The sequence below is a fragment of the Mus caroli genome, chromosome 4 (genome assembly GCF_900094665.2).
Source record: "Mus caroli chromosome 4, CAROLI_EIJ_v1.1, whole genome shotgun sequence".
Taxonomy (NCBI): domain Eukaryota; kingdom Metazoa; phylum Chordata; class Mammalia; order Rodentia; family Muridae; genus Mus; species Mus caroli.
This window is the reverse complement of record NC_034573.1, coordinates 81,403,116-81,416,805: the sequence shown is the minus strand read 5'-3', so window position 1 is coordinate 81,416,805 and position 13,690 is coordinate 81,403,116. Positions and strand designations below refer to the sequence as shown.

The following is a 13,690-nucleotide window of genomic DNA, read 5'->3' as shown; positions in this document are numbered from 1 at the left end:
AGGGAAGTGGGGGGCGCTATGGGGGACTTTTGGGATAGCATTGGAAATGTAATTGAGGAAAATATGTAATAAAAATATTAAAAATCAAAAAAAGTATACTCTACACCATTAATATGAACTGAGCCCCCAAATCATGCTCATACAGATATATACTTGCAGAGTGTTCAGACAAACCCTAAAGCTCTCCCTCTACTTCTCTCCTGTATAAAGTATCTTCTGGATATATGCTGTGCAGGAGAAAGCTAGAAAATGTTACTCATGTTACATTGTAAGCCAAAGTGTGGTGGATTCTCCTGGGCTAGGAAACTGCACCTCACTGCTCAGATTCTGCCATCTCAAAAATCTCACTCATTTTGGAACAAATTCAAACATCTTGCCTAGGTGCTTCAGCAATAATGAGCAATATTGTGTCTCTCTGTAAAAGCATTTGTTGTCCATCTATTCTGATTTATTTATTAAGTGTACTGTTTGTGTTCTTCACTTGTTTTGGATGAGAAGTTCATATTCTTGTTTTTACCTTAATGTAGCAAATGCATATGCAATGAGATAATTTTCTATGTTCTACAAATTATCTCTAAATGAATCTGGTTTGAGGTTTGAGTTTCTCCTTTCCATCTTTTCAAATATTTTTAATGTTTAAACTGATATTCTGCAGTACAAAAATTATATGCACGGCCAGAGTGAAAATATTGTGGATGTATGTGACATTGCCTACAGTTTACATGAGTAAATCTATTCACCTTATATTTGTCCTTCATTGGTGGCCAAAACTATACTTTACATTTCTCCAGTATAGTCTTCTATTGTACGTACAACCAAGGATTGTGCCTTAGTCCTCTTTGACCAACACTTCCCCAGATTTACCACTGTCTGACTTCTCTCAGTCCCATGCACTGGAGGAGTAACACCATCTTGAGATCAGTATCAGACTCCTAGGAAGAGCCAGTGCTGAGGTTTGAGGTATTTGTTTTAAGTTGAAGAATACTACAGAATCCAATACAGAGTGGTGGGCACAAAGGGTGTCTTCATGGATCCACCATTTAGGGACTAGTGAAGCACAGCCACATGGCCTGCAGAGGGTGGGAGGGAGGGAGGGAGGGATGATGGAGGCCTTTAAAGAAGAAATGTATAAATCCTTTAAAGAAATACAAGAACCTGGAGAAAGAAAAAAAAAATTCTCAGGAGCAGTCCTGCTTAAGTCCTTAAGCCTTGTTGTTGACCTGATCAAGCTTCCACCAGCCCTACCATTTGTCCCAAGAAGGTGTACAGCAACTTCCTCTCCCCGTTAGAGCGCCAGATGCAACCTCCTATGTAGGGACCATACTATAACACAACTCCATCTCCGGGACTCACCCGCCTGCTTGGCCGGGCCTCCTTCACCCTGGCCGGCTCACGATAGGCACTTCTCTGTCCTTTGTCATCACCGGGGGACTAGGAGCTTTGCTGAAACTTGTCACCACTAGGTGTCGCCCAACAATGGTCTCGATCAACCATGCAAACCAAAACAAATCACTCATGAGCTGCCACACTCACTCCGGCTCTTCCTAGCCTAGGGGGACGGAGCAGAGTACCCACCATTTCTCTGGAGTGGCACAAATAGTCCCTGTTGTCCTGCCCAAACATAGTGAATGCTTGCTGGACTGGACTCAGGCAGACTACCTTAGGCAACAACAACAACAACAAAGCGAAAGTATGACAGGGAGCTGTGAAAACGAGCGATATCATTCTCTAAAAAAAAAAAGTAAGTGACTAATGAGTTGATTAGCAGGGCAAAGAACTGGCACAAAGAGAGGAAGGGAGGCACAATTAGGGAAAGGGAGCCTCCAAACACGAGGTAAGGGGAGGGTAGCAGCGATCTCAGTTTCAAGCCATTTAGGTCTCATTTTTAAAACACTCCACAGCTGGGGGTTGTTATTATTTTCTGTTCTTTGCTGCAACCACCCACTGGCCATCCTGCTGCCCTCACTCACCCACCCACCCACCCACCCCCTTTTCAAAGACTAAATACAGAGTTAGAGTAAATTAAAAGAGTGGTGGAATGCTTAAAAAAAATCAAAAGAAAATAAGAAGAAGAAGAAGAAAAAAAAAGAAATACAAGAAACTACACTCAAACAGGTTGAGTCCTTTAAAGAGGAAACAAGTAAATACAAAGAAACACAGGAAAACACAATTGAAAAGGTGGAGGATATGAATAAAATTGTCCAAGAGCTGAAAATGGAAATACAAGCAATAAAGTTCCAACCCAAAGAGACTAACTACACTCAAGAAATAGAAGAAATAATTTCACATCACTAAAGTCAAAAGAAAAGAATCACAAACACATTACTACCTACAACATGAAAATAACAGGAATTAACAATTACTGGCCATTAATATCTCTCAACATCAATGAATTCAATTCCCTAATTAAAAAAAAAACACAGGCTAACAGAATGGAAGCATAAACAGAACACATCACTCTGCTGTATACAAGAAACACATTGCATCAACAAAGATAGACATTACCTCCAAGGGCTGAAAAAAGTTTTCATGCAAATGGACCTAACGAACAAATAGCATCCATTCCAATATCTACAAAAGTAAAATTTCAACCACAAGTAATCAAAAGAGACTGGGAAGAACACGCCATACTCACTAAAGGGAAAATGCACCAAAATGACATCTAATTTGTGAACATCCGAGCCTTGAGTGTAAAGGCATCTACATTCATAAAAGAAAATCATAAAACAGTTTGAGGCCAGCCTGGTCTACATGGAGAATTCCAGGATAGCCAGGGCCACTAGTGAGCCTTATTCTACAAACAAACAAACAAGCAAACATATCCTGTGTTTACAGACTCCACACATTATTAATACCATCACTCCAGAGGAAGAAACAGATAGATCTCAATGGATTTATTTGATAGTGTCTAGACTTAAAGATTTCCTTTTGGGAAATTCATAAAACTGAAAAGAGCCTGAAAGTCAAGAGCCCTAGCTACACCACTCCTAAAAACCAGTTTTATTTGTTCATTAATTTAGTAACTATTTATGTACTCTAAATTTGTTTTTGGGCAAGGTCTTGCTCTGTAGTTAAGGTTGATCTGAAACCCCAATTCCCAGCAACCCTCCTGCCTCAGCATGCCAGTTGAGAGGATGACTCTTTTAAACCAATACACCTGGCTGAGTTTTCTGAACACGTGATGTACATGGTTCTGAGTGTGTGTCACATTGGCATAGCTCTGTTCCTGACACTATACATGCACACAAAATCGAAAATTATCCTCTAAGTACTTGGTGACAAACACTGTCACTACTGTGCATTCTTTCCTGAAAATATATAGCTGAGTTGGATGCCCTGTCATTCTTCAGCTGTGTTAGCTAGCTACTCAAAAGGGCTGAGGCAGGTGGATGGCTTACATTGATTGTTAGGCAGCAGTTCTGGAGATGCAGCCTCCAGATGGTATTGACTGACGTTGGTTGTAAGTGCCACAGTAGAGAGAGAAGCTCACCAAGATGCTAGGCCTTTATTTCCAAGGACCAGATGGGTACAACCTCGCAGGGAAGACTGACCTCTAGCTAGTTCACTCTCTAGCTATTTTATTCAAACATTATACAAGTTAATTGGGGATGAAAAAGTTTCGAGCTACCAAAGTTATCTTGCTCTTTCTTTTCATGAGAGGAGACAACCCACACAAACCTCAGTCCCTTTTGACCACTGCTAGCCATAACCAAAAATAAGAACTCCAGGTTTGCTAGGAGTGTCTTAGGACCAAGATTAGTGCAGCTGCAAGCTCTCACATAGCACCAAGTGCAGACCTTCCAGAGAGACAATATTTCTTCAAGGGTCAAACAGTCTCATAACATTTTCTCAGTCTCTACTGATTGATCCAAACATAGAAAAGTTTATGTGTCCTTTAAAACAGTTTTAAATTTATGTCATGGATAACTGACATGTTATGTCAGTCAAAAGAGGGTGTCTTAGAAGAGACCGGCCAGGACACTACATAATTTGTGTCAATAATGGGAACTGAGCAAGGCATGGTCAAATAGACCTTTAATCTCAGCATCTTGGAGACAGAGGCAGGTTGATCTTTTGTGAGTTTATGGCAAGTCTGGTCTACATAAAAAGGTCCAAAAAACGTAGAACTGCATGGTTATACCCTGTTTCAAAAAACACAGTGGGATTTGAGACAGAATGTTGCCTCACACTTTTCACAACAGGAGACAGAAATGGTGTTGGTACTTCTTCTGGGCAAACACACTCTTAGTCAAGCATGTCTGTGTGATCCTTTCATTTCAGTGCTCCAGGAGGAGAGCTAGAGTACTCTCTGTACCCAGGGCAACCTGATCTGTATAGGGATTCCCAAGCCAGTCATGTCTACACACTGGAACCATGTCTTCATAAATATTTGTGAGATGAAAGGTAACTCAGATGTTTAGAGTACTGACTGCTCTTTCAGAGGACCCAACCACAAACCCCAGCACCCATATCAAGTAGCTTACAACCAACTGAAACTCCAGATCCAGAGGGCTGCACTTCCTCTGGCATCTAAGCAGGTTCATCCACTTGAACATTTCTCATCAAAGACACACACATACACATAAGTAAAAATAAGAAAAAATAATTTTAAAGTGTGATAAATGAGAAATTCACCACATCAATTTAATAAATAAATAAATGTATATATACAGATGTGTGCACTAAAATTAATATGAAGATGATTTCTAAGCAGTATTGTATTTATGTGCAGCAGTCTGGGACAATCTTTTGATTAAATGTTCACAAATGTGTTTTTATTTCATTTTTAAAAAATTTTGACTTTTCTTTCTTTCTTTCTTTCTTTCTTTCTTTCTTTCTTTCTTATTTCTTTCCTTCTTTTGTTCTCTCTCTCTCTCTCTCTCTCTCTCTCTCTCTCTCTCTCTCTCTCTCTCTCTCTCCTTTTTATAGTTTATTTGTGTAACTCTAGCTGTCCTGGAACTTGCTCTGCAGAAAAGGCTGGCCTCAAACTCAAAGATCTCCCTGCCTCTGCTTCCCAAGTGAAATGGAAACTTCTAGTTTTTTTTTTTTAAGTTACTTATGTCAAATTATGTTTTGCTGAGACACACAGGTGAAAGGATGACTTGCTAAAGCAGACACGTGAAAGAATGTTTTCCTGAAGCAGACACAGGTGAAAGGATGTTTTGATAAAGCAGACATATAAAAGAACCCTTGATAAAGGAATATGATTCCACAGACAGTGGGGACGAGCACTGAGCATCAGTTTGGTTTTCTCTACCTCACTATTCTTCACTAACAACATGCTTGTATTGGTTCATAGCATTGTTGAGCTTAACTTGTGATAATATCACCATTCAGAGAAACTCACCAAGAATTGCTCATGAGGTTTCTGCTGAAGTTTGCTGCTCCTGCATCCTCACCTTAGGCTGGTTGGCAAGCCTGGCAGTTCTATTGAGCCACAGATGTTGGTTCTTGCCTGATGTCTGCCTGCTGAGAGGACTGGACTGAAACTGCTGCTTCTTGTGCTCCCTTGGGCTGCCATGGGCTGCCTTTAGGCTCTGTGTATCTCAGGATGTTGTGACAGGAAACGTTCATGTACCTCGAAAGACCAGTCAAGAGCCTATCTGATACAATCACACCAGGGTCTTCATTCGAGCTAGCTAGGGCTTGACTCACCACTGACCCACAGTATGGTTCCTTGAGGAAAAACCCTGAACATTCATTAGGGCAAGGTTGTATAGAGAGGAGAAAGTGAGGAGTGAGTGTTTCTAGCCTGGCAAGCAACCACTTTGGGTGCTACTGTGACCTTTTACATAATTGGCTAGTGCTGGGAGTCAAACCATACTGTTAACTTCTGCTTCCCTCTGCATTGGTGGTTGTTAGGCAGAGGGTAGACTTGCTGGGGGTTAATTTGGAAAAGGTGAATTGGGGGTGGGTGGGCAATTAACCTGGAGATGCAGAATTTGTTAGGATTAGCCTAGAAACTGGAGCTAGCCTTGGATTTTGTTGGGGGTGGGTGTAACTTGAAAAACTAATGCTAGGTTCTGGCCTGTTAGTTTACTTGAGTTCAAACTAGGTCAGGTTCTCTAAGGTGCAGTATGAACCCAAAAATTTGGTCTCTCAAGGACAACATTCAGCATATTTGTCCACAAGGACATACTCCAGTCAGAAGGGGCCTGGTAAAGCACTCAATTGCCATATATTCATGCTGAGTCTAAGGAACTATAAGTCTCACCTGTCCCAGGAACCACCAGAAGGCCATACTCTCTGCTCGGCAATAGTAGAGAACCCAGTGTGCCCTGTTGTACTCTCTAGAGGTCTCAAATCCAAACATTCATCAATCTCGGCATATGGAGTCTCTCACAAGAACTGACACAGACACAATTAGCTTTTGTCTTACTAAGTACCAAACCCTATTCCTCTGAATCTCATTCCCATTGGAGAGGTTATTCAAGAGAAGGCAATGTGACCAGCCTCTTGTCATGGCAAAAACCACTGAACACCTTTTATTGTCTCAAAAGAGACAATACCACTGTCATATGGCCAACCACCGAGGTTCTGCTTTCTACGGATGGAGTCTGCCAAGGACAGACTGAGGAGAATCTCTGAAATGTATAGTATTACTCTTTACTTTTGAAGTTATTACAAGGTCCTGGGACACTGGGCTTTCTTTTACTAATCTGGAGAATGAGATAGAAGGTCTGTTAACTATTGACTACCTGACTGCACATCCAGATTGTATCTGATATTTAATAGTAAACCAAGTCATTTAAGTTTCTCCTGAGCATCTCTGGAGCCATGTGACTATGTAAGTACACCCTGAAACCCTGAACCATTTGGCTTAAATGAATATGTCCTTGACTATCCATCTGGTCAAAAATTCTTCCTGTGTATGAATCTGATCCAATTTACCTACATCATCCAAATCTGAAAATAAGCAAGTGGGTGAAGACTGAATTACTGAATCAGAGGCAGACTTTAACTGGGAGGGTGTGGCTACAAAGGGAGGGTTCAGCTGAAAGGTATATAAAGAGTCACAACAGGCAGAGAAACACTAGGTATCTTGGAGCCTGGAGTCACAGCCTCCCCTTGTCTAAATATGATCTGTCACCAGTGTCCGGATCAGGATCAGGTAAGTCCCTCAGCTCCATCAGGATACCTCATCTCATGCAACCTAGTCTAGGCTTGGCCTCACTTGAAATTTTGTTTATATAATTTTTTTTTTTTACTTGCTGGTTCTTCTTTTTTGAGATGAGATCTTTCCACATAAGATTGCCTGGCATATATCCTAGGTATTCTTTACTTATTGGCTAATAATCACTTATCAGTGTGTACACACCATGCATGCCCTTTTGGGTCACTCAGAATGATATTTCCATCCATTTATCTGCAAAATGCATAATGTCCTCATTTTAAATAGCTGAATAGTGTTCCATTGCGTAAACGAAGCACATTTTCTGCATCCATTCTTCTGTTGAGGGACGTCTGGGTTGTTTCCAGTTTTTGGTTTTACAAATAAAGTTGCTAAGGACATAGTGGAACATGTGTCCCTGTGGTATGGTGGGAATCTTTTAGATATATGCCCAGAAGTTGTATAGCTAAGACTTCAGGTAGAACAATTCTAATTTTCTGAATAACTTCCAGATTGATTTCCAGAGCAGTTGTACCAGTTTGCAATCCCACCAGCAAAGGAGGAGTATTCCTCTTTCTCTACAACCTCGCCAGCATAAGCTGTCATTTGAGTTTTTGATCTTAGCCATTCTGATTGGTGTAAGGTGGAATCTCAAGGTCATTTTGATTTACATTTCTAATTTTGCATGACTAAGGACTGTGAACATTTTATAAAGTGCTTTTCTGCCATTCGAGATTCTTCAGTGATTGAATTAGGGGAAGGATTGAAGAAACTGAAGTAGAGGGTGACCTCATAAGAAGTCTTAACTAACCTGGATCCCTGGGTGGTCCCAGAGACTGAGCTGGTTTGGTGAAACCAGGCACTATACTAGGCTGGTCCAAGGCCCTCGGCACATATATAACAGAGGATTGTCTGGTCTGTCCTTAGTGGGAGAAGGTGTGCGTAATCCTGGAGAGACTTGAGGCCCCAGAGATGGGGAATGGCTGGTGTGGGGGGGGCACCCTCTCAGAGGCAACAGGGAGGAGGAATGAGATGAAACTCAAGAGAGTCTCCTACCTCAGCCACCTGAGGTCTGCTTAACCAGAATACCCAAGTGTGTTCTCAATTAAATCTAATTATTAATTGGATCATTGTAGTTTCTGTGGTTTTTTTTGTCTTGTTTTTTGAGACCATCTCACTAAGATTGTCAGAGTGATCTTGAATTCAAAGGAATCCAGAGTGTAATGACAGCCGTGAGTTACTCAAGTGCCTCGAGTGCTGATCTTCATGTCACTTTAAGCCTGGCATTTTTGGGTGTACTTTTAATTCCAGCAACAGGGAGGCAGAGGCAGGATGAGCTCTGAGGTTGAAGCCTAATTGATCTATATATAGTGAGTGTAAAACACATATTACAGAAGTTATATGTGTCTTTAAAAAGACAAACCAAGGGGCTGCCGAGATGGCTCAGCATTCAAGAGCACTGAGTGCTTTTCCAGAGGTCTTGAATTCAATTCCCAGTAACTATGTAGTGGCTCACAATCATTTGTAATGGAATCTAATGCCCTCTTCAGGTGTGTCTGAAGACAGCCACAATGTACTCATATACATTAAACAAACAAACGAATAAGGCAAAACAAGCAAACAAACAGACAAAATACTAAAAAAATGATATTTGCATCTGCTCACTGATATATAGTCTCATATTTTCATGGAACTCAGGATGTCCTGAAACATGCAGGAAGAAAATTGCATATACATTTGTGTGTGTGTATGTAAATGTATGTGTTTGTATATATGCATGATTATGTGTATATACATATATATATATGTATGTGTGTGTATGTGTTTGTGTGTGTTTGTGTATATTTAATACACTTTATATCCTGATCACACCTTCCCTCCCTCCTACCCTCCCATAGGTGGTACCATTGTCTACAACAGGGAGACAGAGGCTGGATGGTCTCAAAGTTTGATTCCAGCCTGATCTATATAGACTGTTTCAAAACAGCCTATGGATAAAAACATGTCTCAAAGAAACAAAACAAAACAAACAAACAAACAAAAACAAGGTATTTCCATCTGCAGATTGATACTTGGTCTCTTCTTTCCAAGCAACCCAGGATGTGTTCAAAATTGCAGGAAGAATCCTGCTTCTTTTTATTAAGTGTTTAAATGAAAAACTTATCAGTTGAAATAAAAACTCTTGCTTTTTTCTTTCTTCTTTCTTCTTCTTCTTTCTTCTTCTTTCTTCTTCTTCTTTCTTCTTCTTCTTCTTTCTTCTTCTTCTTCTTCTTCTTCTTCTTCTTCTTTCTTCTTCTTCTTTCTTCTTCTTCTTCTTTCTTCTTCTTCCTTCTTCTTCCTTCTTCTTCTTCCTTCTTCTTCTTCTTCTTTCTTCTTCTTCTTCCTTCTTCTTCTTCTTCCTCCTTCTTTTACTTTCTTCAAGTCACAAGCAAGCTGTTCTGGCGCTGTAGAAGTAACCAATTATGGCATTGAGCTAGTGACCCTCCTGTCTTCTGCATGTGATTTATAATCTCTACCTCATAGTCTCTTTTTCTCTTCTTTCTGGATGCTCTATAAAGAGTTACAGACCATGTCAATGACTACTGATGGCTTACTGACTTTAGTGTTTCTTTTACATTCTGTTTAACTCTGTAGCTTACAGAGCTCAAGCTTGGAGTCTTCCTGATACTAAAAAGCCAGTATAGGCAATGATCAAAGATTGATGTCCATAATTAATGATGGGAATATCAAAGGTTCTGTGACTTATACCATGCAGTGTAGCTGGATGAATAGAGATGGTGGAAATTTTGGAAACTGTTTTCATTTGCTTTCTTTGAGGGCCTGGAGAGCTAAGCACAGTCTATTCATCAACAACTGACTGAGCCTTCAGGGTTCCTGATTATCCCTTCCCAGTGGGATGTATTTGCCCCAGCTGAAGTGGGTGTACACGGTCTTTGGGAACTAGGATACTTTGGAGAGACTTCACACAACCAGAGAGGAGAATTATGGCTTTCAAACCAACAAAGGCTGGACTAAACAGTTCAGCATTAGACATGCTATGGTGGCACAGGGTGAGCAGTGGTGGAACACACCTTTAATCCCAGCACTTTGGAGGCACAGGTAAGCAAATCTCTGTGAGGTCCAGGCAATTGTGGTCTATAAAGCAAGTTGCAAGACAGTCAAGAATACAGGTACCTCTGTAAAGATCCTATCTCAAAAAAAAAAAAACCCAGAAAAAAAAAAACCTGAGGCTGATCAACTTGGTAAACTGAGTTTTCCATACTCATCAGCAGTGATCTAGCCCTCATACTTCCCTGTGTGGGCAGAAGAGCTTCCTATGTTTCTTGTTTTTAATGTTATATTTTTTCCCTGCTTCCCTAGCATGACTCTTTAGAAGAGGAAACAATGAATGTCTACTCCCCACCCACCCTTCTGCAGCTGGCAAGGCAGAAGCTACTGAGGGAGGAGACCTTGGCCACTTCTGCTCTCAAGGACCTACCCAAGGAGCTGCTACCAGAGATATTTGAGGAGGCCTTCACTGATGAACGTACAAAGATCTTAAGGGCCATGATACCTATGTGGCCCTTCCCATGCCTTCCTGTAGGAACGCTGATAAAGAACCCCAACCTGGAGACTTTGAAGGCTGTGCTTGAGGGACTAGATATACTGCTTGCACAAAAGGTTCGCTCCAGGTAGGCAGGATCAGCTAGGGTGGAGAAAGGTTCTCTAGGTGCTGAGAAGGAGCAACTAGAAATAGGGAATATTTGGCCAACCATGGATCAGAGGCTGCTGATTGCATCAGCCAGAGAGGACTATAGAGGCTTGGGCTCAGTCTCAGCTATCTGGACAAATAATGGCTAATGTAGAAGACAAAAAAGAGTAGACACAGTCAGTGCAGAATGGGCATTTCCATGCATACCTGAAAGGTACATGTAAAAAGAGGTTGGGATTAAGAGGTCTGGAAGGAAGGGAAGTAAGACAGGGCTAAAGATGCATCTTGCAAAGAATGCTATTCATTTACTGAGCATGAGTCTCTGGGTTTGATTCTAGGCACAGGGAAAAGCAAAGTTTTGGAAGAAACAGCTGAAGTATGAGGTATGGAAGAACATCAGACTGTAAAATGTGTCTTCTCTTCTGAAAATTATACAAATTTCTCCCACAGTAGGTGCAAACTCAGAGTACTCAATTTGAGGAATGAACACCATGAGTTTTGGAGGATATGGGCTGGATCCCATGAAGATGAATGCTTACCACACTTGACCCAGAAGCAGCCAGTGGAGAATAGTCCAGACTGTGGAGTGAAGAAACATTTGCAGGTGACAACTGACTTCAAACTCATGAAGGGCAGACTTGATGAATCTGCTACATACTTGTTGCAGTGGGCCGAGCAGAGAAAAGATTCCATTCATCTATGCTGTAGAAAGCTGCAGATTCAGGGCATATTCAAAGACACATTCATAGAAATCTTCAAAATTATAGATACAAACTGTATGCAGGAGCTGGAGCTAAGTTGTATCTGGGAAGAAGAATTGTCTTTTCTTAATCCCTACCTGAGACAGATGAAAAATCTTCTCACTCTCAAGCTAGGTGACATCACAGAAGTTACTATGGATGGTGATGATTTGTTTGACAAGAAGAAAAGGCGCAAGTTGATTTCTCAGCTTCTCTCATTCTACTGTCTCCAGAATCTCTATGTAGATGGTACCTTTATAGAAGGAAATATGATAGAATGCCTCAGGTAAGAAAGGATTGAGAGGGCCCAGAAGACCATAGAAGACATCTCTCCCCACCCCCCTCAAGCTAGGGAGTACTTGATGGTCTGGCCACCATAAGCCTAACACTGTTAGTACTGTTAATGACATAGCATATCTGAGCAGATGAGCTCTGTGATAATATATGTATGACCAGGAACAAGCATGCCTCTAATTGCTCATATGTGAGAGGTTTTGAGTCCAGAAACAGGTTGAATAGATGAGAAATATGCAACACTGTGGTTGGAGGTGAAGGCAGGATCCTGGCCTTTGAAGGAACAGTGGTTTGAGAACTCTTAAAATCAGCACTAGAAAGTTGTTGAATTTTGTTTGGTGTAGATAGTCCTTCTTACATGCACCATGTTGACATGATACAGCCATTGCTGTGGTTTCTGCCATTCCCTGAATTATACATATGGTGATGTCTATAGGCCTTAGACTAGAATTCTGCAAGTTGTGTGAGCAGTCAACAGAGAGCCATGTCCTGGGGTTTGACATCAATATATGATCAGAATGAGATTGGGAGAAGCGTCATCTGCTTCACTGTCAATTACACCAATGCTCTTCAACACTTTTTGCCAGAAAGCAATCATTTGTTCTCTCCCCATTTGTTCTCTCCCCAGATACCTGAAGAAGCCCTTGGAGACTCTGTGCCTCCAATACTGTTTTCTCTCACAGACAGACTTGGATTACCTGCCCCATTGCCTGAATATTTGTAAGCTCAAACATCTGAACCTGAGTTATATATTTTTATTTAATTTATTCCTTGAGCCTCTTGGGAGTCTTCTTGAGAGAGTTAAAGATACCCTGCAAACCCTGGAAATGCAATTATGTGGGATGACGGACCGTCATTTCAGTGTCCTCCTGCCTGCCCTAAGCCAATGCTCCCACCTCACAAAGATCAATTTCTATGAAAATACCCTCTCTTTACCTGTTCTGAAACAACTTTTGTACCACACAGCCAACCTGAGCCAGCTGACTCAGGAACAGTACCCTGCCCCTCAGGAGTGCTATGATAACATGCGTGGAGTTGAAACACACAGACTGGAAAACGTATGCACTGGGCTTCTGGATATACTCAGGGCCAAAAGACAGCCCGAGAGGGTTGCCTTTGCTACATCCCGTTGCATTAAATGTCGTGGCTTCTTGGTCTATGATCTGGAGACCCAACGTTGCCTTTTCCAGCACTAAATAGGGTAAAGTTGATTGTGGAACTGATAAATGGAAGCTTAGTAGTGGGGATTGATAAAATCCTAGGTGAATGTACATTGCTGAGAGGAGCATGGATACATCAAGCACCCCAAAGTCTGATACATTCTGGAAAAGCAAGGTCTTTCTCTGAGCTGGTGAGTGGATGTTGCATCTGCAGGAAAATATCAAGCACTCTTTTCTCTCCAGGATTACTGTGGTTTGACAGTGTTACAAGAGGCACTCTTCTATGAGGAGCTTGTCCCCCTCTGTTGATTTCATACAATAAATGTGATGACTTTCTGGGTTGTTGGTATGTCTCCATCAGAGCACACAGCCTACTCATTCCCACCATCTCTGTACCTGTCTGATTTCTCATCACCATAGTTAGGTAAATCTCAGAGCTGTGCAGGTCTCATCAATGGGACCTAGAGCACACACATAGTGCTCAATGTTTGGGAAACAATAAGTATGTAGTACATTCAGAGCACAGCAACTAAGTGAGATATGGAGAACAATGGGATGAGGAGACAGGTTTCTTCTGGAGTCAGAAAATTGAGGACAAAGTGAAAACCAAAGCAGGCACATTTCAGGAACCATATCCTTGTATTTAACCCTTACTGAAAGACGATTTGCAACATATGAACATTCAGAGACCTGA

The 13,690-nt window shown here is 41.3% G+C and overlaps 1 protein-coding gene across 1 annotated transcript; it reads left to right on the top strand.

The window, feature by feature from the left end:
* The first annotated feature begins 7,039 nt into the window (after positions 1-7,039).
* Positions 7,040-13,032, top strand: LOC110293504 (oogenesin-1-like). The gene is made up of 4 exons (XM_021161349.1): positions 7,040-7,111; positions 10,472-10,782; positions 11,253-11,828; positions 12,465-13,032. The coding sequence occupies exons 1-4, from the start codon at positions 7,079-7,081 to the stop codon at positions 13,030-13,032; spliced, it is 1,488 nt and encodes a 495-aa protein (XP_021017008.1). The 5' UTR covers positions 7,040-7,078.
* The last annotated feature ends 658 nt before the right edge of the window (positions 13,033-13,690 follow it).